This window comes from Zingiber officinale, chromosome 5B, assembly GCF_018446385.1.
Source record: "Zingiber officinale cultivar Zhangliang chromosome 5B, Zo_v1.1, whole genome shotgun sequence".
NCBI lineage: Eukaryota > Viridiplantae > Streptophyta > Magnoliopsida > Zingiberales > Zingiberaceae > Zingiber > Zingiber officinale.
The window spans coordinates 134728380-134745820 of record NC_055995.1 but is presented as its reverse complement, the minus strand read 5'-3'; the positions used below and the strand labels follow the sequence as shown (position 1 = coordinate 134745820).

The 17441-nt window shown below is 34.9% G+C and overlaps 1 protein-coding gene across 1 annotated transcript; it reads right to left on the bottom strand.

Moving 5' to 3' along the window:
• Positions 1-1776: 1776 nt before the first annotated feature.
• LOC121986134 lies at positions 1777-12640 on the bottom strand. Its single transcript, XM_042539955.1, has 9 exons — positions 12586-12640; positions 5585-5655; positions 5392-5477; positions 4873-4940; positions 3764-3904; positions 3194-3235; positions 2817-2947; positions 2370-2474; positions 1777-2299 (listed from the first exon to the last, which is right to left on the bottom strand). The coding sequence occupies exons 2-9, from the start codon at positions 5630-5632 to the stop codon at positions 2150-2152; spliced, it is 771 nt and encodes a 256-aa protein (XP_042395889.1). The 5' UTR covers positions 5633-5655; positions 12586-12640; the 3' UTR covers positions 1777-2149.
• Positions 12641-17441: the final 4801 nt, after the last annotated feature.

Genomic DNA, 17441 nt, shown 5'->3' with positions numbered 1-17441 from the left:
AAATTGATCAAATTTCAAAAGTGAATCTCTTGCCCCTTGGGTAATTTAGATTGCGTTCGTCGGATTAGTCCGTTCCATTAAACAATTTAAGTGGATTGAGTTGAAATTTTATCAATCCATTTAAAGACAGATAGAGGCAAGCCGACTTGCCTGAGCCCATGATCCGTGTATGAGTTGAGAAAATAAAATAAAATTTTCTCTTATACCTAAAACTAAAGTGAAAAATTTAATGTGCTCGTGAGTTTAACTTATTTAATCCGTAATCCAAACTTAAAAATTATAATTTTTTTTCTTTCTCTCTCTCTATTTTTTTTTCCAATGGGCATGTAGGTTGTTGGTCCACCGACCTCGCAACCCACCTTAAGTTGGATTGGTTTGTAGATTTTTCAATTTGCTAAGATGATGAATAAGCTCGTCCCGCTTCGCCAAATGACTGGCTTGCCATGGGCCGACCGGCCAGCCAGCCAAGGGTAAACCCGCCCCTTTATGTGTCAACCCATTTGACAACTCCACCAGGGATAATGGTGGAGCGGTAAGACACCTTAATTTCCTAAATATCTACAAATCAAGTCATAACTTCAGTTAATTAATAAATAAATTTTCCTTAATGAACTATTTCACCTAAGAATGCTATGCCACTGCGAATGCTTCTTAATTTATTTTTGTGGCCAATAGAAACTTTCTTAATTTATTCTTGTGGCCAATAGAAACTTATGTGGATCGAACGGATCATCCTATGCTTGAAACTAAAAAAAAAAAAACAAAAGCAAAAGTGAATTTCTCAACTGCCAACTCAGAGCCTTTAGATTCTGTCTATGCTCTCATTTTTGTTATTTGTCTTGGAGGACCATTTTAATAGTTTTTGTTAAGATTGCTATCTAACGATTTTAACTAAAATTATTAGATGAATTTAAATTAATCAAATTTCATATATAAGCACCCTATTATATTCCTTATTTAACATATACAATCATTCTATATTCTTATTTTGGTTATTTGGTCTAGAAAGACATCTAGCAATTATTGTCAAAACTTGTAGATGAACGTAATTGTTTATCTCCTCTTTGCAAGCTATGCATTGTGTTCCTTAGGGCTTCATTACAATTGTTTTCTTTTATATAGTTGTTTTTTTTTAATATAGTGCTAAATGACTTTAAGGTCTTAATAGTTAACTAAAGAATTTGAGTCTAGTTCTCATGAGGCATCCAACAACACTACTAAGGGTTCTAGTTATAAAAGGAAATCACAGTAAATTTAGGTCATTTTCTTCACAAGTGAGCCTTGTTTAACCAAAGGGATTTTTAGTTGCTATTGGACATCGAAAGTCACATTAGCCCATCAAGGATCACTCCATTTCCATGGTTTTTTTGGCATCCCATAGAATTTAAATCCTATAGGCCTTATTTATGATCAAATGAATAAGACTGCCCTTCATCATAGATAAAATAAAAATTTAGCAATTCTTAATCAACAATTGATCACAAGTTGACAATTTGAGTAAAAATGTGATATCATTCCTCCAAAGTGGTCCAGTATTATCAATCCTACGACAAGATATAGATAGATAAATCACGCAGAGCATTTTGCTCTAGCGCAACAACCCTTTGCATGGACTAGGTTAAACACCCAACAAGGCATTTCACACGTATTGAGAATTGACCTTAAAATCTATTGGAGTAAGTATCTATACAAGTATTAACTGTGCCAACCCGTGGGGGCATCACAAATTGACAATGAACCTATAGATTAGCAACTCAATTTAATAAAATCATAAAATGGATCAATAACTGCATCACAACTCAAGTTATCAATCATCATCTCTATGTAAATATCAACATATAATTTTCACAGTTTCTCAAAAAAATAGCTTACACATGATCTTAACCCTACTAACACAAAATGCATTAATCTCCAAGCCTTAATAAATCATAATATATATCAATTAAATATTAAATGTATGAAAATAGAGAATATAACACTCTATGAACAAGATCAAAGGGCAAACCTACTATTTGAATCCACACAAGAAACTCAACAGCAGACAAAAGCAAGACCTCCAAGGAATCAGTGATAATGGAGTTCCATTAAGAAACCAAAGGCCATGAGTTACCCTCATTTCCACCTCACTCACGCAAGAGTGAGGTGCCTACTATCGCGAACTCTGATCATGAGAGGGAACATATTGCCATGCCCGATGTATAATGTCATCATCTATGTATGGATGCAGATTCCACAGGAGACAATAGCCTTCTAGTTCAGATACACTTGTCCCAATGTTCAAGTTCAAAACAATATTTTTCTGCATTCTAAAATTTTGTATTAACAATTGAAGGAGAATTATGAAAAACTACCTCTATGAATCCATCTACCTGCATGGCATAGTCGAGCTTCAACATATCACTGATGATCTTCATTAGCATGACTTCTGATATTGATGTATCTTGAGGATGCTTGGGCAATGGTTCCTTTCCTTCCTAGTAAAAGTTATTAAATACACTCATGTGGCATCCAAGAAAAAATAATCAAAATCAACAATTTCTTTTTGCTGTCAAACAAATTTATGAGAAATCAAACTGGTCTGCTCGGTTGACTAAATGTTCTGAAACTGGCTCTCAGTTAAACAAATTACATATGAAAGATTGGATCTCTCGTCTATTAACTTGTTAAAGATTATCATCCTTTACCCCCAAAAGTAATTTTTTTTGTAATTTAAATCTGGCAATAATTCTGAATGCTGATCATTAGTAAAGCAAACTACTATGTTAATAAATGTAAAACGCGAAAAGAAACTTAAGATGCCTCCTATTTATGTTTACCTCAAAGGAAATATCTTTTAACATTTCTTCACAAAAAGAGTCATCCAAAGCCGTAGCACTCTTGGTTGCTGCTTCTGTGATAGCAATTGCATCTTCCTTTAGGCAATCAAGTTCATTGAGCAAGGCTTCAGCTGAAATCATGAACACTTTATAATATTTATTTGAGTAAAAAGACCATTAATTAAAATATTAATCTAACTAGAAAGTACACATAATTGAGAGGCTAGAATGAGAAATTCCATGAATTTTGATTTTCTAATAGAAAAACCCCTACCATGAGAAGACACTACATTTGAAAAGTGGAGGTTACAAAAGGAACTTGTTGGTGTAAACATGCAGATAAAGTAAGATAATCACATGGGAGTTAATAGTAATACCATTCTTCAAATTGTCTCGCAATCCCAAAACACAAGAGTGCGCTGGCACAAAAAAATGTTAATAGTGAGATATATAATCCAGACATCAAGAGACTGAATCAAAAAAATAGTCAGGTTAGCTCTCATCAAGATATTTGACCAGGGATAAAGATGGACAACAAAAAGCTGAAAAGTGAATAATATGGAAAGTTAGTTTAATGCATGTTTCTTAGTGTTTGTTTTCCTTATTTTATCTTTTTAACTTTTAAAATGTATACTTGTTAGGCTTCTGCTTAATGAAAAAGGAAGTGTTAGATTGACACTAACAGAAGGCATGTACTCATCCTATTGCATACAGGCTCAAACCTGAACAATGACAAAAACAGATCACTAAGATAAAATTAAGCTTTTGAGTGTATGTTGTCCTCTTGCTATTTATTTTTTCTAAACCTTCATTCCAATGAATTAATTTTCGTGAATATTCAATTTCCTATGTGCATTATAAATACATTTTTCAAGAAGGAATAATTTAGCTGAGAACAAAAAGTGACTTGCAAGCCAGTTTTGTTTGCATGAATGGTAACAACTTACAATTATACATATTTTGAACACTTTGCGACTGTTGTTTGCACCCTGCTTCAACATAAGTTTTCATATGTTCATTCCAGTTAGCATCAATTATCCTACTGATGTTGTTTGAAGTCTTCTGAAGTTCAACCGTCCTAAACATTGCTGTGCACAAGAGAAAAAGGACGACATGAGTAGTTAAGTCAAAAATGAGAAAGTCATGCAACTGAAAAATAGGGCAAGTTCCTAAGCATAATCTGTATTCTCCATCACAGAGTTAACAGGATTCTCAAAGGCTTAATAAATAAAATGTCGATTCAGTAATTCAGAAGATCAAAAAGGGCAAAGATGCAATGATGTCATATTTTGCAAGGATTATATCTGTGAATAAGCAATAGGAGATGACAAACTTGATAAAAAGACATTTAATATAAAGAGAAGATACAAACATATAGTCAATTGACAGTCAAGTTCATATCTTCTCAACAAGTGCAAAATTATAAACCATGAACATGCGTTTGAATTTTTAAGATCCTTTTAAGAACAATTTAAAATTTAAAAGATCAGAAAAGACTGCCTCAAGTCCTACATATATAAAACATCTTCATGTGCCAATCAATTTTTATTTTGAAGTCTTAAAGTAGATTTGACCTGAACTGGTACAATCCTTATTTATGTTGAAGCTTGTTCCTAAAATGTTGAAACTGCGATATGCAGCAATCAGATTTAGATGCCATGTGTTTCTGGTTTCTGTAATTATCCTTCCACTATACCAACTTTTGTTGTATTGGAATTTCTTATTCCAATACTACTTGGTTGCTGAACATTTGATTTCTGAACATTCTTAATGGATATCCATGCTTTCATTATATTCTGCCATATGTTCTTATGCTGGACATTGATGGCTAGCGTTGACTCTCGACCAGAGCATGTGGTTGTCTATACATTATACTATTATTACTGAACATTTGATATATTTACCAACTGAACTCATGTTATGGAGGGATTGATAGGCTAGTAACACTGATTGACCGGCCTGTGCCAAACTCAGAACAGATTGGTGCTCCTGTGGGAATCTAAAATCCTAGCTATCTATCTATAAAGTAAAAAAAAAAAACATTGGTGAACTATACCTGTTACCCTGTGAAATTCAGTAAGAAACCTCTTCCCCACATCAGCTAGCTCCTCAAACTCGGTAACCCTGCAAATGTGAATTTCATGTAAAAACAAGACTGTAACATTCAACTATGTTATAGAACAGAGCAAATGAGTAATAGTATGAGAAGCCCACACATGTAAAATTGATAATTTTGAACTATAAGATGAAAAAAAATGGTACTTTCAAATAAACAAAGTATGTTCTATGAGTTTATTCTGGTTATATGTAACCCCCACTTGTCAGCTGCAAACTATCTTGAGACTTCTCTGATTTATAACCGACAGCTAAAATTTCCTATATTATCCACAAGAACAAGACCATTTTTTTTTTTACAACAGCAAAAAAAGTCGACACAAACAATATGAGCGGAGGGCATGAGTCACATGGTGGGTTGAAAAGCTAATAGCTGAGAGAAAATCACATTTTCTCCTAGATGGTTATCAAGGTAATATGATATATCCAAGCAAATGAGAAAAATGCACTTTGAGCTTACTTTGTCATGTAGTCTCTAAAGATTCTGGTAATATTTTCACCCAATTTAGAATAAACTCGATCTAGCTCCAGTTTCCTATTTAAAACCTGTAAATGAGAGATGCAGAAGGCGAAAAGGTAGTAGAATTAGGATTACAGTTCATACAAAAACCAAGAAACACACATGGATCGCAATGAACAACAAAAAAAAAAACCTGAACATTAGTGTCAGCAGTAACAGCTACTTCAGCAGTCAATTCCATCTGAGGGAAAATTTTTATAAAGCCTGTTCAGAAAGATTATCGGAGGATTAATTAATGGCTTAATTAATCATTTAAATCCTATATATAATTATTTAATCAATTAAAACTGATTAATCATCATTAACGAACAAATCCTAATTTAATTGATTAAATCAATCAACAGCTAATTATTACCTAATCAACTAATCAATCTATTAACGAATAAATTAACGTATTCATTAATCAACCTATCAATTATTAATCCTAATTTATCTTACTTACCAATCGATCAAATAATATTAATAGCATATTAATTGATTAATTAATCAACGTACCTTCACTCTGTGTATCAGACGACAGCAGTGGGTGTCGGCCGGCGGTTTGCGATGGGGAAATGGAAGCGGCGGCTTTGGCTGTTATCGGCGGGGAACCGAGAACAGCCGAGCAACGCTGGCGGAGCACAGGAATCCGCAGTGGCAGCGCTAGCGTACTAACTGGAGCGGAATCGACGAAGGTTACGGTAGGTAGAGCAGCGGCGACGAAACTCTCGGTGGGGAGAGCAGTGAACGCGACATGGTGGTGGTCATGGCAGAAGGCAGCGTCGGCGGGGCCGAGCGATGATGGTCGCGGCTTGGACAAGACGGGAAGGCGGCGGCGGGAATTGCGGCAGCTCGAAGCTTCTTGCAAGTAGAGGGGAGGCTACTGCGGTGGAGAAAACCAGAGACGGCGCCGCGAGCACGCGCGGGGAACATGTGACGGTAGGATATTAAACTTAGGGTTTTAGAATTATCTCATTAATTTAATATTTTCTTTTAAATATTTCGAAAATTTATAAATAATTATATTTAGTTATTTTAAATATGATCAACATATTAATATTAATAATAATATTATTAATTTAATTAATAAATTTATTTTAAATATAATTTTAACCAAACTTGATTTATCATTTTACTTATCCTATCAAATAAATTAACTTATTAATTTAGTTTTAGATGGTAATATTTTTTCATAAATATAACAACTTAGATCAACTTATAACAACTTAGATCAACAAAAGTTTTAACTCAAACCCAATTAATCCAAAACTAAGTTTCAATTAATTTAGTTGCTTTTAGGCGAGACTACCATGATTTCCTAAACTCAAGTAAAGGGAAAAGGGAAGTTTTTCACTTGTTAACCTTCAATGAGTAACAAAGGTACAATGTAATCTAAAATAAATCAAAAGAGGGATTGAATTGTGAATGACAAATTTTATATGAATACAGTATTAATGTTATACTATCAAGTAAGAAGATAGCTTGACAACGATATTTTATTGACGATAGAATTCATACATATTATTAATGATAGCATATGGTATATATAAATATCATTACAAATGAAAATAGAAAAATATATAAATTAGAAATAAAATAAACATTTTCTAATAATAATTATTCTATAATAACTAGGAAACAAATAACTATTTTTTTAATAATAATTATTCCCTAATAACTAGGAAATAAATAACTATTTACTTATAATAATTATTTCCTAATACGCTCTCTCAAGATGGTGCCCCAAAAATGACACTCATCTTGTTACAAATAGCAAACAGCCGAGGTCGAGAAAGCGATTTGGTAAGTGCATCAGCCAACTGATCCTCAATAGAAATATGAGTAACTTACAGTTCGAAGGCCTAAATTATCAGTGAAAAATACAACAGACGTTGTAACAGGAAGAAGCAAGTTTGTCAAGATTGACTTAATCCATTGGATCTCAGTTACTGCAGAGGCAATGACACGATATTCAACCTCAGTCAAAGAGCACGCAATCGTGCGTTGTTTGGAAGATGAATCAGGAGTATTTGTGAGAGATAGCCAGCGAGTGATGTCGTTAGCGGCAACCATTGTAGAAGACGACTGATGGGTATTCTTTTAGAGCAAAATCCACCAGTGCGATCAACAAAATGACGATTTGTTAAACTTTGCCTTTGATGAAAGAAGACAACAACTAGAAGGAGACGAGGTGTTATTGTTTGAAGGCTGGAATTTGACTTGTCATCGGAATAAGAGCAGCAAAGAGAGAATATTGCATTTTGGTGGCTGCATATGCTGGAGCAGATGTAGATGTTGGTTGGTTCTAGGAAGATGGTACTGGTTCCACTGTACAAAAATTTTGTACAAGTGTCGAACCTTTCCTAAATAACCTATTGTGTTCTTTAAAAATTAAATTAAGAATCGTAAACGGAACTTAATATTATTGATTCCAAATTTAATTTATCTGTTCTTAATGATTTAGACTTAGATCGCAAGCGGAACTTAACACTATTGATCCAAGTCCAACCTATGTTACAAAGTTAATTAAATATTTATTTCTAAAATCGGCTTCCAGGTCAAACATGACGAGGCACAAAGTCTTCTTGGGTATGGGATCATCCACCACTGCCTCGACAAAGCCTTTAATAGAAATTCAATATTTAATTTCCTAAAATAACAATAGGTTTAACCAAAAAGAACAATCAAATCACAAATTCGAAAAATAAAACAAAAGACACAAATTCGAATTACAAATTCGAAACTCTAAAATCATATACCTCTTATGTTTGGTATTTCCAAAAATAACTATACAAAGAAAACTAGTATGATGCGGAAAACAATTACTAGTTATACTTTTTTTTGTAAGCAAATAACCTCTTAATCTTCTACCGTATTCCTCTTCTAATATCGGACGTTGTGTGGGCAACGATCTTCTGAGATGAGAACCACCCAAGCCCTTCTTCTCCAAGCAAGTTTTGGCCACCACAAAAACTCCAAGAGATGTGAGGTTCGGCCACCACCACCAAGCTCCATGGGATGCAAGAAACAAAGTCTCCTTTCTCTCCTTCTTCTCCAAACAATATCCGGCCACTTTCCAAGCTTCAAAGGACGAAGAGTTTCGGCCAAGGAGAAGAAAGAAAAAGGAGAAGGGAAAACTTCTAGGGCCGACCACACCAAGGAAGAAAAGAGAGGAAGAAAAAGAATAGAGTCGTTAGCCTTGAAGATATCTCTATCTTCTCTTTTATAATCCTTGGTCTTGGTAAATAAGGAAATTTAAATAAAAACTTCCTTAGTTCCTTTGTCATGAAAAATAAAATTTAATTGATTTAAAATCAATTTTCCTTTTCTTAAACAACATGGCCGGCCACAACCAAATCTCCAAGTAAGGAAAGTTTTAAACACAAATTATAACTTTCTTATTTGTTTTCGAAAATTTTAAAATAAAATTTCTCTATCAATTTATCCCTTCATGGTGGGTTATAAAAGGAAATTTTATAAATTAAAATAATGTGGATGATTTCCAAAAGGAAAGTTCTCTAAAAATTAAAATTTCCTTTCAATGTACAAATAAGGAAAGATATCAAATCTTTTCTTAATCTTTTGTAGAAATTTATAAAAGAAATATTTAATTTTTAAACTCTCTTTTAAATCATGAACATGGTTATAAAAAAGGAAAGTTTTCTTAAAATTAAAATCTACCTTTCAATCTACAAACAAGGAAAGATTTCAAATCTTTTCTTAATCTTCTGTAGAAAGCTATAAAAGTAAATATTTAAATTTTAAACTCTCTTTTAAAAACCATGTTATCCACATAAGAAAAAATTTAAATAAAATCTCTTTTATATTATATATGGCCAGCCACACCTAGCTTGGACTCCAAGCTAAGGTCGACCACTAATCTTAGCTCAATCCTTAGGTCTTGGCCGGCCCTAGCGTGGGTTCCAAGCTAGTTTAGTCGGCCACCAAAGAGTGGGTAAGAAGGTGGGTATAGGTGGGTATAATTCTATATATACAAGAGGCTACGATAGGAACCGAGAGGAGGAATTGGTTTTGGTCTCCCGATGAAATTAAGCTTCCCGTGTTCGCCCCGAACACAATTTAATTTCATCAATAATAATTCATACAACTAAAAAATTATTATTGAACAACCGCACCAATCCCAAATTACATTTTGGGCTCCTTCTTATTATGAGTGTGTCAGTCTCCCTGTATTTAAGATGTCAGATGCCCACTAATTAATTGAGTTACTGATAACTCATTTTAATTAATATCTCAATCCAAGAGTAGTATCACTCAACCTTATCGTCATGTCGGACTAAGTCCACCTGCAGGATTTAACATGACGATCCTTATGAGCTCCTCTTGAGGACATTATCAACCTAGATTACTATGACACAGTTTCCTTCTATAATCAATAACACACACTATAAGTAATATCATTTCCTAACTTATCGGGCCTTTTGATTTATTAAGCTAAATCTCACCCTTTAATAAGTTAAAGAAATGAATACTAAATATATATGCTTGTTATTATATTAGGATTAAGAGCACACACTTCCATAATAACTAAGAACTTGTTCTTTTATTAAGTCAGTATAAAAAGAACTTTCCTTAAATGGTCCTACTCAATACACTTAGAGTGTACTAGTGTAATTTATTAGTCAAGATAAACTAATACTTAATTACACTACGACTATTCCAATGGTTTGTTCCTTTCCATCTCAGTCGTGAGCTACTGTTTATAATTTATAAACAACCGATAACACGATCTCCTGTGTGTGATCCCACACACCGTTTTATCTACAATATAAATTAATTGAATGACTACACTCAGTATATATAAATGTAGATACTTGACCAATGTGATTCTTATTTTTAAATAAATATTTATACAAAAGCTAGGCTTTTAGTATATACTCTAACAGTAGAAAATATGTTATTGAACAAAACTTGAAAAAAAAACTTGCTATTTGGCCTATCAGAAGATGACTAAAATAATACTTTTGAAGGAAAGACCGCTATAATGCGACTGCTGCTTAAAAAAAACAAACAAACAAAGGAGAGGAGGAAGAGAAGGATGAAATTTGATGTCTTTAAACTTAAGAAAAAAGGTAATAATATTGCTCTTGCTATGAGAAAAAACAAGAAGAGAAAGAGAAAAGATGAGGAATTGAACCTCGCTATTAATGGACTTTTTAAAAGAAGAAAACAAAATTATTATACGGTGGAAAAGAGGAAGTCAGAAAAGAGAATTTTTTTTTAGGACAAAAAAAACATAAGAAAAGAAAGGGGAGAAGGAAGATTCTAAGAAAGCTAAAGAGATCACAGAAGCGGTCGGACAGGTGAGTAAGCACTTACTCCTTGTATCCTTGAACTCACAGCCGGAAAGGGGGATCTAGGGTTTCGGATAGATGAGAATCCCGGCAGCTTCTTTGCGTTTCCAAGCTCCTCTCGTCGAGGTGGTCACGCGCGGATGAAGACCGGTCGGAAAACGATGCTCGTCGGCCGCCGGAGACGTGCCCTAAGTCGTCTTCGTTTCCACCCGAGCGAGAGCCGTCGCGCGGCGTCGTGAGCGTGAGAGAAGAAAGGGAATTTCGGGAGAAATTTTAGGTTTAGGGAAAAGGATTTAAAACTTATACTCAAGGTTATTTTCGTTTCCAACTATAGCTTAAATGGTATTTTTCTCCTTCCTTAATAACAAACAATCGCTAGCACACTTGGTCAGCCGCTCCGCTTAAATCTTTGCTTCGGGTTCGAGGTCGAGGGTTCGAACCTCGGCCGAAACATTTTTCCACAACCTTTTATAAACTTAAGATATTCCTATATCTACTATCCCTTAAATATGATTTCGCCCATTATTTGATCAGCAATAACCGCCGGCCCACTTGGTTAGCCGAGTTTTGCCCAGATCAGAGGTTGCTGGTTCGAACCTCGGCTTGGACATTTTTTTGTCAAAACTTCATTCGTTTAGTAAAAATACCAAACGACCTCCAAAAATTACGTAAAAATACTCTAAAAATTTCTAAAAATCTCTAGAATTTTTCTATAGCATTTCTAAATATTTTGGAATTATTTTTGGAGTTCAAAATGAGAAAATTTGGGTCATTACAATTCCCCACACCTTATAAAAAGTTCGTCCTCGAACTTAGAATAATTCTAGATCTCTCTATCTCATACTGTCCTTACGCTCCTAAATAATTTCCTCATGCTTCTGGTTCTAAATAACTTTCACTAATGGTACTCTTTGTTCCTTAGTCTCTTAACTTCTCGGTCCTCTATCATTCATATCGAATCATATCCATTAGTGGTCTTGGAAGACTTATTATAAGGCCTCTGAAGACCATAGGTGCATTAGTCACACCAAATGGCATGACTACAAATTCGTAGTGTCCATTTCTGGTCCTGGAAACTATTCTGGGTGCATCACTTCCTTTCACTTTCAACTGATGGTTCCCCAAAACGCAGGTCTGTTTTAGAGAACATTATTGCCCTCTTTAGCTGATCCAATAAATCATCTATTCTGGAATGAGGGTACTTGTCCTTAACTGTTACTTTGCTCAGTGCTCTAAAATCTATGTACATCCGCATAGATCTGTCTTTCTTCTTAACGAACAACACTGGTGCTCTTCGGGGTGAATAACTAGGGCGAATGAAACCCTTGTCAAGTAGCTCCTAAAATTGTTCTTGTAACTCTCTTAGCTCTGCTAGAAAAATTCGATACAGAGCTTTTGAAATTGAACTGGTATCAGGAAACAACTCAATTTCAAACTCTACTTCTCTGTTGAAAGGTAGTCAGGTAGCTCTTCTAGAAATACCTTTGGATATTCGCAGACTACCCGAATGTCTTCCTACTTGGGTCTTTCTTGTTATCATTGTCTTCCTAGTTCTAATTACTTAATTGGGGCTTCTGACTCTCCACTGTCTTATCCTCTATCTTGACATCTAACTATGCCAAGAATATTACTTGACATATTCTCTATCCTTTCTAAATAAACTTATGTATATGAATATTAGAGAAACAAAACTACAATTGTCTCAATTCTTACTAAGCATATGTATCAAAACATAGAAAAATAAAACATGAATTTTCTTCTTTCCTACGCACATATATAGGCAGATACTCTATACTGCAAATAATAAAGAAAGCATAAAATAAATTAAATACTTTCTTACTTGAAGACGGCAAGGATGGTGCTGATGTGTGATGCTGGAGAATGGGACCTGCTCTGATACCAACTGTAACGACCACCCTTCTTACTACTACTACTACCTAAGAGTGACCGTTACTTAACTACTAACTCTACTTAACCGGTATGATTAAAAATCACATGGAAACCCTACCGAAAAAATTTCGACAGAATCTCTCCTGTACCGGTGACCACATTCAACAATACATGCAATATATACTTAGCCATAAGCGGCTGAAACACATATCAATCAACCACGTAGTATAATAAATCTAAAATAAAGAAAACAATACCACAACTCATCACACCATATCACAATTCATCTACTATGTCCTAATCACATCAAAATATCATGTACTATCTCAAATACTTCTAACATAGCAAAAGACAATAGAAACTAAAATAAACTTCTTTCCTAGTCCCAAGGCTTCCATAGTCCTGGCATCACACATCCTTCAACCACCTCCTTGTCGCCTTCCTTTCTATATCTTTTCCTTTCCTGTATCTGCAGTAAGAGAAAGTGCAGTCTATAAGCAAAATTTACTTAGTAAGCGCTATCTAACTCACAAAAACACGAATATGCATGTATACAGAAAGATCTAGAAACTATATGCTCTAAACGAAAGTAAAGCATAAACATAACTGCTCATGTCAAACTAATAGCAAAGAAAAGTTAAGAAATCTACTCATGCAATAGTAATAGCTAATCATGCTATATAAGGATAAAACTGCATGCTAGGAATAAAGCTAAACATATGAAAGTTGCTCATCCAATAGGTAAACATGAAAAACTACTCATCTACTAAATAAACATGGTAGAATAAAGAACTAAACTTGTTGATTTTAGAACTACATGAAACTTATTTCATCTGTTCTAACTTAATCTTTAATACTTTATGTTTATGTAAAACTCGTTTTACTTGTTCAAAATCTTATACTTATAATATTTCAAAATAATAATCAACTTCTCTTGGGCCCGGCAACTATGCTTTTACTTTTGTAACGACCTGACCCATTCGGCGGCCCATTTGGTGGCCCATTTAGCGACCCTATGGTCGTCGACCGTCGGCCGAGCCATTACTACTAGGTTATCTAAACCTAGGGACGACTATGGGAGCCCAGCCCAAGGACAGAGAGTCCAGTACAGTGCCACTGATAAAAGTAAAATACTTGTTATCTTTTAATATTTCTATATAATGCCTCGGCATTTTCTTTAGCACTTTGTGTGCCAAAATCCTTAAAGTCTTGACCTCGGAATCTACTTAAGGCCTCGGCCTTTTCTTTCTTTTCTTTATCTTTCTTATACTTTTCTTATAAAAGAATGCTTCTTACAAAACTTAAATGTTTAACCAAATTCTAACACTGAAATACTTAAACAAAAATCTGCATACAAGTTGAAACAGAAATCTGCATATTAAGCTTAACTAAAATCTGCATATTAAGCTTAACAAAATCTGCATACTAAGCTTATCTAAGATCTGCATACTAAGTTTATCAAAAATCTGCATCTTAAGCTTATAAAATCTGCACTATAATACTAAACCAAACTACACTATAATCTTCTAGAAGCTAACAAAAATCTGCATACTTGCTCAATCTAATCTCTTTATCCAATTGTTGGAAGAAAATTGTTAACTTCTCTTGAATACCTTAGTTATCCAAATTGTACATAAATATTTTGAACCGTTCAAAAAGTAATAGCGATAACCTCAATACGTACATATTTATCTAATTCTCTACCCTTGCATGTCCTCTAACATCAAGAAGCTCTCTCATTTCTCATAACTATTATCTAACTATATATCATCTTTATTCTATTGCGGCTACTACTATCTCTAAACAATTAATACTTAAACATCCTCTAACATGAACCTCAAAGTTGTGTAAACATACCAACACTAGAAATTGATCACACATCTAATTTTCGACAATTCTAACAGGTAGAAAAATAAAATCCTTCACAAGCTAATCCGCTAGCAAAGCCCATAACTTCCGGAAACAAAAGGAGAGTCAAGACAGGTATTGTTCAAATCCAAAATCTGTAAGCATCATTAAGGAATACAAACAACCTTGGATCCAACCCAAAATTTGCTCACAAGAACATACTCATAACAAGATCAATTCGGAAATTTTCTGGAAACAACATTTGAGAACTAAAACCCATCTTAATCCGACCGATCAAAATAATCAACATGATACGTATTTCCCTTTCCTCCAGATTCACACTGCAACAGCATCGGAACACAACTTCTGCCAACAAAAACAGCATTTACAAGGTGCTGAACCAACTTCACGGAAATGAATTAATCATACTCATAAGTTCTAAATAGGAAATGTCTAATAGGCACAAAACAACCTTACTGCATACCCATTTAGACTTATATTTCTACCCATGGCCGCAAGAAGGAAAGATAAATACTAAGGTGTTACATGCATATAGATCATCACTGTTAACAGCAGTGATCCATGAAAACAGCACACATGCTCAAAATTCAACTCAACTCTTGCTTCACTGTTAGCAACAATCCAAAACCGAACAAAGCATTAGATCATGTTATAAGAAGGAATTAAAACACAATCCTATATGCTTAATCTAATTACTTCCTTCCTTTGAGACTCACGGCAGCAAACCCTTATCAATGACTTACACGACAACTAAACAAAAAGGAACCCAAATTGCAACTACTCAGCAATACATGATCAGAAACACAAGAAAAAAAAACGATTTGCTACCACAACTAATCCTCATGTCCTGTGCTACGGCAATGAAACGAAAAGGAAAACAATGCAAAGCTTCGGAAACGAGAAGAGGAACAAAATTTAAACCTCGGAGCTATCCTACTGCAGGTGAGTAAGCACTTACTCCTTGTATCCTTGAACTCACAGCCGGAAAGGGGGATCTAGGGTTTCGGATAGATGAGAATCCCGGCAGCTTCTTTGCGTTTCCGAGCTCCTCTCGTCGAGGTGGTCACGCGCGGATGAAGACCGGTCGGAAAACGATGCTCGTCGGCCGCCGGAGACGTGCCCTAAGTCGTCTTCGTTTCCACCCGAGCGAGAGCCGTCGCGCGGCGTCGTGAGCGTGAGAGAAGAAAGGGAATTTCGGGAGAAATTTTAGGTTTAGGGAAAAGGATTTAAAACTTATACTCAAGGTTATTTTCGTTTCTAACTATAGCTTAAATGGTATTTTACTCCTTCCTTAATAACAAACAATCGCTAGCACACTTGATCAGCCGCTCCGCTCAAATCTTTGCTACGGGTTCGAGGTCGAGGGTTCGAACCTCGGCCGAAACGTTTTTCCACAACCTTTTATAAACTTAAGATATTTCTATATCTACTATCCCTTAAATATGATTTCGCCCATTATTTGATCAGTAATAACCGCCTGCTCACTTGGTTAGTCGAGTTTTGCCCAGATCAGAGGTTGCTGGTTCGAACCTCGGCTTAGACATTTTTTTGTCAAAACTTCATTCGTTTAGTAAAAATACCAAACGACCTCCAAAAATTACGTAAAAATACTCTAAAAATTTCTAAAAATCTCTAGAATTTTTCTATAGCATTTCTAAATATTTTGGAATTATTTTTGGAGTTCAAAATGAGGAAATTTGGGTCATTACAATTCCCCACACCTTATAAAAAGTTCGTCCTCGAACTTAGAATAATTCTAGATCTCTCTATCTCATACTGTCCTTACGCTCCTAAATAATTTTCTCATGCTTCTGATTCTAAATAACTTTCACTAATGGTACTCTTTGTTCCTTAGTCTCTTAACTTCTCGGTCCTCTATCATTCATATCGAATCATATCCATTAGTGGTCCTTGGAAGACTTATTATAAGGCCTCTGAAGACCATAGGTGCATTAGTCACACCAAATGGCATGACTACAAATTCGTAGTGTCCATTTCTGGTCCTGGAAACTATTCTGGGTGCATCACTTCCTTTCACTTTCAACTGATGGTTCCCCAAAATGCAGGTCTGTTTTAGAGAACATTATTGCCCTCTTTAGCTGATCAAATAAATCATCTATTCTGGAATGAGGGTATTTGTCCTTAACTATTACTTTGCTCAGCGCTCTAAAATCTATATACATCCGCATAGATCTGTCTTTCTTCTTAACGAACAACACTGGTGCTCTCCGGGGTGAATAACTAGGGCGAATGAAACCCTTGTCAAGTAGCTCCTAAAATTGTTCTTGTAACTCTCTTAGCTCTGCTAGAAAAATTCGATACAGAGCTTTTGAAATTGAACTGGTATCAGGAAACTACTCAATTTCAAACTCTACTTCTCTGTTGAAAGGTAGTCCAGGTAGCTCTTCTAGAAATACCTTTGGGTATTCGCAGACTACCCGAATGTCTTCCTACTTGGGTCTTTCTTGTTATCATTGTCTTCCTAGTTCTAATTACTTAATTGGGGCTTCTGACTCTCCACTGTCTTATCCTCTATCTTGACATCTAACTATGCCAAGAATATTACTTGACATATTCTCTATCCTTTCTAAATAAACTTATGTATATGAATATTAGAGAAACAAAACTACAATTGTCTCAATTCTTCCTAAGCATATGTATCAAAACATAGAAAAATAAAACATGAATTTTCTTTTTTCCTACGCACACATATAGGCAGATACTCTATACTGCAAATAATAAAGAAAGCATAAAATAAATTAAATACTTTCTTACTTGAAGACGGCAAGGATGATGCTGATGTGTGATGCTGGAGAATGAGACCTGCTCTGATACCATCTGTAACGCCCCGGCTCGGGCGGGCCCCACCCGAATCGAACCGGGAACGCTACCTGAATTGCCCATCAGGTTGACGACTAGCTCCACAAACCACCGGAG